At 38.3% G+C, this 12175-nt stretch overlaps 1 protein-coding gene across 1 annotated transcript; it reads right to left on the reverse strand.

The window, feature by feature from the left end:
* Positions 1-3275: 3275 nt before the first annotated feature.
* LOC122643829 (secoisolariciresinol dehydrogenase-like) lies at positions 3276-4543 on the reverse strand. Its single transcript, XM_043837404.1, has 2 exons — positions 4506-4543; positions 3276-4062 (listed from the first exon to the last, which is right to left on the reverse strand). The coding sequence occupies exons 1-2, from the start codon at positions 4541-4543 to the stop codon at positions 3276-3278; spliced, it is 825 nt and encodes a 274-aa protein (XP_043693339.1).
* Between the last annotated feature and the right edge of the window lie 7632 nt (positions 4544-12175).

Raw genomic sequence — 12175 nt, forward strand, 5'->3', positions numbered from 1 at the left:
TGTATCCATTGAGGTGAGAAAGGTTTGGGTTACATAAGTTAGAGATGTAAATAGATAGTGAAAAATTCAAATTCGATTCGCATCCGTATCTGTTTAGGGATATCCGTATCCGGGCAGGAAATATCCGGATCCGATTGCATTCGATCCGTATCCAATCCGTTTACATCCCTAACACCAAACAACTGAGCAAGTAGTTAGTCAATGTTATTAATAATTAATCTTAAGGTATTTCAAAAGATCATGGGTCGAGAACTCGCCAGATCTCGCCGAGATCTTGCCGAGTTTCTCGATTTTTCAAAAACTCGAGTCGAGATGCCATACACATTATAAAAATACATTTTCTCGGCAAGGTCTCGGTATCGACTCGACCCAGCCAAATGAGTCCAATTTTGAAGCTTTTTTTCCTGATTTTTTACGTTATAAAAATACAATTTCTCGGCGAGGTCTCAAGATCTCGGTATCGGGTCTCGATATGGGTTTTGACCCATTTTTTCTCCCCATTTCACCAATCTAACCCATTTTATAAACTAAGCTAAATGGACAGAACTGGAAAATCTCGCTGAATTATGTCCATAGCTCTAAATAAAGGGAAAACAGCCCATTTTGCTCCATTTTCTTCCTCTTTCCTTCGAATCTTGGGTGGATTGCATGGTTTCAAGTGAGATTCAAGTGCTAAATTGAAGATTCAACTCCAACAGTCCAAGAATCATCACCTATTTCAAGAATTTTCAAAGGTATTTTCTAATTTTCAAAGTGAAACTCATATTTGGACTTGCTTTTTGGGAAATCTGGGCATGCCATTGTGTTTAAATGGTCTGAAATAGGCTGAATACCAAGTTTCAGACCCAAAATATATGTAAAACCCACCAAGTTGGGGGTTCGAGTCAAAAAAAAAAAAAAAATACAGCAACTCGCCGAGATCTCTACTCGTCTCGATTTCTAACTGGGCCGAGATGCCACCGAGACCCGAGTTTTAGAACCTTGCAAAATATAAAGCTACCTCAGATTTGGCTTTAAAACTAAGAATAGGGCAGCTTCTTATGGCTTAGGGGCCCAGGCCTATAGCAACCCACATTCTTGTTGTCATGGGTTTGTATGAGCCAAAATTTGGGCTTGGACTTGGTTGGATTGGCCCAATAAAAAGCCCTATTAATTTCCTAGACTAGCATCTCGCAACATTATATATAATCATCAAAAGTTAAAGGATCACAGTCTTATTAATAATACTTCAGTAATAACCCTAAATAGTAAGTATAATATTATACACCAAAGATTATTATTTTTTTGTCCCTTTAATGGTTGAACAGATCAAAGCTAGTAATATATTCAGACTGTTTATTATTTGTATGATGATGAGATTTTGACTTTTCATGGGTAGGGAGGTAAGGCTTCCTCCACCCTTGCGTGTATTTTCTCTACTTTATCACAGCTACTATTTTCTCTCTTTCACCCAAGCATCATATATAAGAAGGGCTCCGCCAAGTACATACCACAATGAAGTATGGTAATTGAGGAACTTATTTCACTAAAATAAAGGAAAAGGGATCTACACACTAATGTCCTGTAATGAAATCTTACACTATAGCATTTTTACAACCGTTGTAGACTTGTGGTAGACACAATGGTGGTGGATTAAAATTCTCTACAATGCAGGCATCTTGCAGTGCGGGCCTGAGAGCTTGACACATGGAAGAAGCTTCATCAAATGGTACGAGCTCGAGGTAAGGCAATTTATTTTTTCTCTCTTTCTTCTCGAGCTTGGCACCGTTTGATGAAACTTCTTCCACCTATCGAGCTCTCACACCTGCACTACAGTGCACCGCAAGAATAAGACATTGCAGAGGATTTTTTTTTTTTTTTTTCCAATGATGATTGGTATGGTGACATAAGTGGTGATACAGGGGAAGAAGCCGTTGGTCGCATCTCGTGGTTAGAGTTGGTGCTAAAAGGAATAGGTGTAGTGTAGTAAGTGTTGGTGTAGTGGATCATGGGTGCTGTAGGATAGAGGTAACGAACGGTTCAGATGCTTCCCTTACTATCAGACGATCAATAAAGTGTTGGTCTGTTAAATTCCTTTTATATCCTTCCTTTATATCCCACTGGTGTGTACATCATTTTCCCTTTTATAATTCTCAACAGTACTCTTCTTAACAATATAATATATTTTTTTTTTTGAAAAATCACTGCTGGTCAGTTGTGTGGCCCCTGCCCAGACACAAGAGTGTGAATTCACAACAACGCCCCTTTAAAACAAAAAATTCTACCCATGTTGATGTCTTTATACACGGTGCAAGGGCTATACAACCAGACAAAGCTCTTTTGTCCTTTCATTTTTTTTAAATAAGGTATTATAAAAATAAAAATATTTTACAGAACAAAACTTTCATGTAAAATAATAGGGAAAAAGAATGCTACCTGGACATGTGTGGTGTGCTGCCCTTGCGCCTAGCTACAGGGGCATGCATAATGACCATCGTGTCCTCATTAAAAGATGGAGTTTCTCAAGGGCACAATGCTCATTCTGTGCACCCGTGTCTATGCGCAAGGCCGCGCATAATGCGGAATAATTATCACTTCCAATTCGCGGGTACCTCCAATTCCTCTAATAGGGGGGAGTGGACCCCACCTTAGATAGTGTTTTCGAACAGAGGGTAGGGTGGTCATTCTTGCCCCCATGTGAGAAATTGGAGGAAATGGAGGGGACAGCAAATTGGAGGGGATAACGTTTCCACAATGCGCACCTAGATAAGTAGCGTTCTGCAAAATATTATTTGCAGAAAAAATACAAACCATACATGTCTCAATGCTTGGGTTCGAACATGCAAACCAAGTTTTTTTTTCCACGCTAATTAATAGCCATAAATTCTTACCAAAAAAAAAAAGACCATAAATCTCCAGCTCAATGGGTTTCGTACAAGCATACCAAGTCTTTTTCCCGGCCTAATTAATGACCGTAAATCTCCAACTGCTAGCTTTCTATGAGGCATTACACCGAGCATGGATCGGGCTGGGCGGATGACATGCACCCGAAAGACAGTTCGCAGCCGTTCGAGACCGAATCATGTCCTTTTATAAGTACTGTCTAAGGCCTGGCCTCTAGGCCCACTCGCATAAAATCCACAGGTAAACCAAAATTTGGGCATGGGCTTGGTTGGTTGCAGGATTATAATCATAAAAACAGTCTTATTAACAATTCATAGTCATTAACAAAACATCATTAATAACCCTAAGCACTACATCATATATAGATAATACAACAAAGAAAGACATTTCTTTCACTGGTTGTTGAACATACCAAAGCTGGTATTTGCAACGGTGAAGCCTCCGTCAATAACAAAGTTATGGCCACTAACACATCTTGACTCATCGCTCCCAAAATAAAGTGCAGCCTCAGCAATATCTTGTTCACCCAGGTTAACTCCTTTGAGACACGCCAACCCTTCTACACTCTTTTCTATCATATCATCTTCATACTTCTTCAAGAAATTCTTAACAAAAGGTGATGCGATCGCGAATGCTGAGACACAATTAACCCTAATCCCAAGCCGACCCAGTTCCGCAGCTGCATTCTTAGTGAGACCTACTACTGCATGCTTGGAAGCTACATAAGCATGAGTGGCTATACCTCCCACGATTGAACTCACACTCCCATTGTTAATGATGCTGCCTTGTTTCGCCGGTAACATGACACGAGCTGCGTGTTTGGTGCCTAAGAACACACCGGTGACATTGACGTCGAGGACCCTTTCGAAATCGGATTTTTGGTTGTCCACAATTCTTACCTTAGGTGGATCAATGGTCCCGGCATTGTTGAACATTATGTCAAGTTTTCCAAATCTTGAAACAGCCTCTTCTACTGCGTTCTTCACATCATCTTCTTTGGTGACATCGCAATGCACGAATAACGACATCTCTGCCCCAATTTCTTCACACACGGATTGACCCAAATCATCTTGGATGTCGGCAATCACTACCCTACAACCATGCAGGGTGAAGAGTTTGGCAGTAGCTTTACCGATGCCCGCAGCACCACCAGTGATCACTGCAACCTTACCCTCTAGTCTGTCAATTAATTAATGGTTCTGATCATCATCATCATCATCATCATCATCAATTTATTGGAAATGAAAAAGAAAAAAATATACACAAACTAAGGTGTTATAATTTTCGACAAAGAAATTAAAGTTTCTTAATTAGTTGATCCTACTAGCTAGGAAAACCCCAGAATGAATCATCTGCACACATACATGTGATCGAGAGGCAATCACATGTCCCATTTTTATCATTTACAAAGACGACCAAGAGGGGTATTTAAGAAAACAAAAGGGACATGTGACTACCTCTCACATGTACGTGCAGAGGAACTGAACTCAAAAAAAAACCAGCCTCATTTCTTTTGTAACAACATCGAGGGATCCCAACTATATATTGCCATTCTTTACCGGCAAAAACCTAGAAATGAAAGACAACATAAAGAGAGAGAGAGAGAGAGAGAGAGAGAGAACCTCTTTCCCATAGAATTAAGAAGATTGTCAGAACTCATGGTGAAACTTGGACAGTGGGTTCACAAGAGATTGGTTTGGTTAGTTAGATCTTTGTTGATCTTCTTCTAAACCTGTATCTCATATCGGGACTGAAAGCAAGTATATATAACCCCCCACCAACACACACACACACACACACACACAGCCTCGATCTATATGACTCTATCTGAGATTCTCTCATGTCTTAAGGAAATGCATGTGATCCATGGCTTCCCAACGCTCCCTACGCACACACACGAGAGAGAGAGAGAGAGAGAGAGAGAGAGAGTGTGGTCCCAACAAATGTAAGATAGAGATGAGGATGTAGGGACCATACCCAATGGATGGTGGGAGAATAGGAGATCGACTCTGGTGGTTAAGTGTGGAAAAAATCTGAATTCGATAGAAAGACTATCGAATTAATAAAAAAAGACAAACGCATTATTGAAAGAAATCTGCATTATCACGTTGACTCTTTATTTTTTTGGTAGAAGCATTATCACGTTAACTATGAGGTGTGTAACATGCTAACCGTGATTTAAAAACTTCCTAATCCATATTTAATACAACTTCTAATTATAACCACTAGTGAAATTTAACATCCCGACAAAACAAAGGTTGTTCTATTAAAAAAAAAAAAAAAAAACAAAACAAAGGTTGTCGGCTATCAAACATAAATATAGAAGACCCTGGCCAATTGATTTTGCTTTTCTACCCAAAAAAGATATAAAAGCAAATGTCCAAATCCGGGATGATAAGGAAACTACTACTTTACGATTATCTTGATTAAACCACTGCTTTAACTGTTACGCGTGTGTGAGGGGAGGTGAATGTTCACGTACGTGAGCATACGTGAATGATTCACAACTGTTCAACTGAAACATTCTCACAAAATAGATTCAATCTGAATGACCGTAAGTTGTTCACATACATGAATATTCCCCGCATGTGTTGGGTTAAGACATTAATAAGTATTTATTTAATAGGAGAATGTTTTCTGTGCCGCAGCATAGCCTGCGCCCAGACACTTGGATCTACCACTCAGGGGGCAAGATAGTCATTGCACCAAACCCATGTGCTTGAGCCTAGCTTACACAGCGGCACAGAGAACAGCACCCCTTATTTAATATCCAAGAACCACTACAACAAAAAAGGGTATTAGTGACGCTTTTTAGAGACGAAAAAATATTTTTGTCCCTAATAAAAATTAATAGCGACGGTAATGTAATTTCCATCCCAAACAATAGAAAAGATTAGTTATCTTGGGACGGACAAGATATCCGTCCCATAAAATGTGTACTAGGGACGGATTTTATTATTCGTCTCGAATAAAACATATATTTGCGTTGGAAAACCATCTCCGTCCCTATAAACCAAGTACATAATTGGGACAGATAACTTCTCCGTCCCAAAAAAATTCAATAGAAATGGATATCTTGTCCGTGCCATGTATAGGTTAGCTTGGGTAAGTTAGAGATGGAACGTTCCGTCCCTACTATTACAGTTTTATTTGAGACGGAAAGTTTCTGTCTCCACAACAACAAATTTATTTGAGACGAAGCTAATTTTGTCCCTATAATAATAATTTTATTTGTGACACCTATTATTCCGTCTCTATTAAAAACATATTGTTGGGACGTTGAAATTTCCGTCCCTATTATAAACATTTCGTTAGGACGGTCCAAATTTCCATCCTTATTATAAACCTTTTCTTTGGGACAAAACATATTCTGTCTCTATTATAAAATTTTTTGTTTGGGACAGTAAGTGTTCTGTCTCAAAAATAAGATTTTGCTTCCCAATACCCACACCAACCTTTTGCCCACTTTTTGATAGCATACGCGTGAATAGGATTGTCAATAGTCTATTCGGGCTGGATGACTTTCGGTGTCGGAATGAGTGAGACCAAAACCAAACCGTTAAGAGACATAAGTTTTCGGTCAAGATACAATTTCTGTTAATTTCGGTTTTTTCAATATTTGGTTAATATATTTTCGAGTTTGAACCATAATGATATCTTACATTCATAACTTGCATATAGTGAGAAAGTATTCGATAAATACATTTTAATTCACTTGAATAGGAAAATTGATTTGATGTTCATATTATACAAATCAATTTTCATATTCATAACCTTATTGATTTGTAACACTTTTCCTTATAATAAAAAATGTACTCACATGTCAGCATTTAAGGGTGTCAAAACCAAACCGAACCATTTAACACCCTTAAATATACATAAATTAATGTGCCAAAATCAAATAGATACCATTTATTGAAACCAAACCAAACCATTTAAAACCGGAACCTTAAAACCATTTAATAAATGGTTTGCTTATGGTTTCAAAATTGAGACCGTTTAATTAAATGATTTAAACTGATTTGGACCCTTTTAACTGAATCCAGACCGTTTAACACCCTTAAACTCATGGGAGTGTTGGCCTAGGCCACACTTCTTGATAGAGTTCTTCCCCCTCTCCCCCCCCAAATACTTATTGGGTAATAGATCTCTACTTGGTCGCATGGTCTCTAAAGCGGTTGGGCCAATGGGGGAGCACGTCTGAGTATCATCAAGGGGGCAAAGGTGTCATTTCACGGTTTCCTGTGAGAGGGCGTAGGAAACACCCCCAAGTGGAGATCTTTTTTCCCTTAGTTATATTAGGGAAAAAGATCCCTGCTTGGTGCCCCCATACACCCTCTCATAAGACACCGTGAAAATGACGCTCTTACCAGGGAAATGAAACCGAACCCCGAGTGGGCACCGTTAGAGATATCCAAAATAATCCACTCAATTAAAAATCACAGAAAAACCAACTAAAAAAAAAGAAAAGTTTTTGGGTTTAGACGTCAGAATAAAAAGGACAATCTAAAGATATGGATTATTGCCTAGGGGGGAGGCGGTCCAGGGATGAACGGATGGTGAAAACCGATCTTGGCCCCGGAACCCCGACACCCACCCCCTCTTACCCTTTTTGGTAGATACCCATGTATACTCTACCATTAGCCCAGATGCTGGTATAGGGACCATGCAACCAAGTAGCAATCTCCTGCCCTTTATATTATTTTATTTTTTTTGGATTACGCGGTAATTGGTTTTATGCGGGCGGGAATGGTTTTTATTTTTCATTCCCGCTATTCTGTGAAAAACCCTTCCTCATCCACATCTACACTTCTGCGTGAGAAGTGTAGAACCCTAACATATGAAACACCCTCTGTTTCCTATCGCTCTCCCTCACTCTCTCTTTCGAAATCCCTACCTCTCTCTAATGATTCTCGCTCTCTGAACTCAGCACAGAAATCTCAAGCTCTTTCTCGTTTCACTCTCTCTCTTGAAATCCCCTGTCTCTCTTTAATCACTCTCCCTTTCAAACTCTCTCTCTCTCTCTCTCTCTCTCATGAACGTTAACAATGTGGTCTTCTTCTAACATCTGATTTGCATCATTATCGTTGGAAGCAAGCATAGATAAGAGGACAAACAGAGCTGCGATATCATCATCTGGGTTCTAAACACAGTTCCAATCCCTTATCTCTGTTGCTGGTGAGTTTCTCTCTCTCTCTCTCTCTCTCTGGTTTGATGCTTTAATGTTGGAGAATAACTTGATAAACTTTTTTGTGTTAGTGAAGAGTGTAGAGCGGTCTTGCTTGTGCATAAGCAATTTAAAGTGAAATAAATTACCTCTGATTCGTTATCCAATCTCAACTTGTTAACCAGATATTTCATCAGCAATCGAACTGTCATTATGCCATCCCTATTGGATTCCCCCAAAAAAATAATAATAATAGAACATCGTAGTTAATATTCCCAAGATAATAGACCACTACAATGATATAACCTTCTTTGGTCATGGAAAATCTGCCTGCCATGAAAAAATAGTCTCTTTGCTGCCATCTGTTTGAGGGGAGCAATGGTGATGCAGATTTCCAGTGATATAAATAAGAGAAAGATGGCATGCGGTTTTGATCCAAACCTGACCCATGGTTCAAGTTCTGGATCAATCAAACTTCTCCAAATCATGGACTAGCTTTTAGCAGTTTATTTCCTTCATTTTATTACTGTTTAAGTTGTTTGGATAGATTAGAATACCACTTATAAATTCCAGATCTGTTTTTAAGTCTATGTCAGTTATTTATTCAGTTTAGAATTCCGCCCTTTTAAGTCCATGATAGGAAGAAATTCCTTTTTTAAGTTGGGTTTTTATTTCTTTTATTATTACATTATTTGGTCAGTTAGGGACTCTCCTCTTAGCCTGTGCAAGGGAAGCAGTTACCTAATCAAGTTAGGGTTGTTATAAGGTAATTGAGCCAAGTTAGAAAATTTTCCAAAGACTATTGGTTGATGGAGGACTTTTAGTGTGTCTGAACTGTCTTTCTAAGTTTTAAAGAAATATTTTAAGGCTTAACAGCTCCCAATGATTTGACTAATGGAATTTTGACTTCAGCGTACCAATTCTGTGGTGATTCAGAATATTTCTGTTGTGGCGATTCCAGGGAGGCCTTGGTGGTGATTCTAAGGTTGTGTTTCAGGTGGGATGCCTGAATACTTATCCTCTTCTTCTCTTAATTATGTTTTCTTTATTTAGTTACTATTCTGTTTACTAAAGTTCTACCTTCTTCCTGAAATTTCTTTTTCTGGTTATTAACTGTATGTTCTGATTTGATTTCAGTTTTGAAAACTTTTAAATTTCTGGTTGAACCCAAGAGTCCTTCTAGTCAACTTGTTAAAATCTCTATTTTTTTTTCTATTTGTTTTTAGTATTTTGGTTCTGTCATTTGGCTTAATTCTCTGCTAAATCAACTCTTATATCCATACATAATAATCTGGTTTAATGATTGAAAATACTGTGGTTGTTTTAGTGTCTGGTCTGGATTTTTAGTTTCCTAACCTCAGTAGGAAACCACCATAACTTGCAATCTGACCTTCATATTCAGATTTTGTTCTCAGAACCATTCCTCCTGTTGAACAGGCTACTCAATTTAAATTTTAGTCACATTAGACCTGTTTGAATGCATTATTGATTTTCTTTCATTACTTTTTGGTTCTTCAATTCCTGCAATTCTTGTTTTCTATGGGATTTCTGAATTCTTAAGCCTTAGGTGATTTACCACCCAATTAAATATAGTTACTATAGACATGCAAATGACAAAATAACTTCTTGGTGAGTTTTCCTACAACTATACTGTGACTTGCACTCTGTTTTCTTTTTCCTCAGTTCTTTTAGTTATGAATAACTGAGTTTTATTGTGAAAGAGAAAGGTGAGTAGAAACACACTACAACAGCCTTCTGAAATCAAGCAATTCATCACCTTCTCCCACATAAATTGGGGCATTGCAATGAATATGATCAAGATGGTGCATCCTGGACAGATATACCCCTCCAATTCTACTGGCATGCTGGCCAACCACTGGAATATCTACAAATTGGGATAGCATCATATGTTAGTTAACCAAATTTATATGTTATTAGATTTACAAATAACATAACACTGGAATATCTGCAAATTGGGTCATGTGGGTCATGACCTGTAGTATAGTGACCCACATTTATATGGTTTGCTTAACTCCATACCATCTCCATTATGTTCTTTGTGTTAAATATCTCTTTAGAGTTTGCTGCTATTTGTTTCCCCACCTGAATCTGTGGAATGTCGCTGGCCATTTTCATATCTAAAACAGAGCAATCATTTTCTGTTTCATATTTATAGGCTGCCCAGATTTGCTGCAGTTCTTCTAGTTGTTTACTTTGTATTTTCATGGAAGCTCCAGTGGGACCACTGAAGAAATTCAGTCTAAATTGAAAATCAAGTCATATATCCCAATTTAGATTGAACCCATGTCGTCATTATGCTTCCAACCCTTTTACCTTAAGCCAGAATTTTCAATTTAGATTCTGGTTCCAAGTATGTTCCCAGACTTTGTGATCTTCAGGACCCCATTCTAGGCTGTGGACCCCATCAATTTAATACCTTGATCTTCGTATGATCATTTTTTAAGTGATCGTATATTCTGTATTAATATGTATTATCTGCATTATGTCTCTTTAAAATTTTAACTTTTGCCTTTTTCAGTTACAGTTAATAGCTATGTCTAGAAGTTGGATTGATAACTCAAGGGAACCATCTTTTAGGGTATCTACACTATACATACAGGAGGTCAACAATTTTCTAGACTATGCATTTTCTAATGCAGCTATAGGGGATGAGATCTTATGCCCATGTGTAAAGTGCATAAATCAATTATGGAAGACTCGAGACGAAGTCTTTGAACATCTGATATGTGATGGATTTTTAAGGAGTTATACAATTTGGAGTTTCCATGGGGAAGACGTATCTTCACACACACCTCCCCTTGTAAGTCCTATCCTACATGATGAAGGTGATATGGATGATGGAACACGTAACATGTTATCTGAGATGTGGAGAAGAAATGTACATGAAGGACATGGGGATGGTGCCACCAGTGAACATACAAAGGGGCGGAGTGTCGAGCCAGAGAAGTTTGATCAGTTGTTGGAAGATGCAGAGAAGGAGTTGTATCCAGGAAGCATTAAATTTACCAAGTTGTCATTCCTTATTCGGCTTTATCATATAAAATGCCTATGTAAGTTGAGCGACAAAGCATTCTCAATGTTGCTTGACTTATTGAAAGAGGCATTTCCTAGCCGAATTCATTGCCGAAAACTTTGTACGAAGCAAAAAAGATTGTAAAGGATTTGGGACTCACTTACAATAAGATTGATGCCTGTAAAAATGATTGTATGTTGTATTGGAAAGAGGCAGCCAATGCTAAGTTTTGTTACAAATGTGGCACATCAAGATATACATCAGAGGACAAAAAAATCCCGATTAAGATATTACGTCATTTCCCTTTGATTCCAAGGTTGCAAAGGTTATACATGTCGTCCAAAATCGCATCTAATATGCGATGGCATCAAGAACAACGTACAGATGACAAGAGGTTATGACACCCAGCTGACTCTAAAGCTTGGAAGGATTTCGATAAGCGGCATCCAACTTTCAGTGAGGACCCTCGTAATGTAAGGCTTGGGCTCGCAAGTGACGGATTCAATCCGTTCAAGACAATGACCACAGATCATAGTACATGGCCTGTTGTGGTGATGCCATACAATTTGCCACCATGGATGTGTATGAAGCAACCCTTCTTCATTCTTACATTGCTTATCTCTGGCCCACGACAACCTGGGAATGATATAGATATATATTTACAACCTTTGATAGATGAGCTAAAAACATTGTGGGACACTGGGGTTGAGACTTATGATGCATATAAGGATGAGTCATTTAAGATGCATGCATGCTTGTTATGGACCATCAACGATTTTCTGGCATATGCTAACCTCTTAGGTTGGAGCACGAAAGGTGGTTTGGCTTGTCCTTATTGCAACAAGCATACTTCATCCCGTTGGCTGAAATATGGAAGAAAGTATTGTTACTTAGGCCATTGCCGATTCCTTCTCAGAAATCATAAATTTTGGAGTGATAAAAGATCTTTTGATGGTCATAAAGAACATAGAGTCCAACCGGAGCCACCTTCCGAATATGATGTGTTAGAACAATTGTATGGTGTTGAATTTCCTCCATTTGGAAAGGATGATAATATCAAAAACAAAGGAAAAAAGGAAAAGGGGAATACA

Source organism: Telopea speciosissima, chromosome 10, assembly GCF_018873765.1.
Source record: "Telopea speciosissima isolate NSW1024214 ecotype Mountain lineage chromosome 10, Tspe_v1, whole genome shotgun sequence".
Taxonomy (NCBI): domain Eukaryota; kingdom Viridiplantae; phylum Streptophyta; class Magnoliopsida; order Proteales; family Proteaceae; genus Telopea; species Telopea speciosissima.

What these genes read in the sequence shown, in the direction of transcription:
- LOC122643829 (XM_043837404.1), bottom strand. Translation starts at nt 4,543, where the DNA reads ATGAGTTCTGACAATCTTCTTAATTCTATGGGAAAGAG. An exon ending in CTTAATTCTATGGGAAAGAG is followed by an intron (nt 4,063 to 4,505) that starts GTTCTCTCTCTC and finishes ATTAATTGACAG; the next exon opens with ACTAGAGGGTAAGGTTGCAG.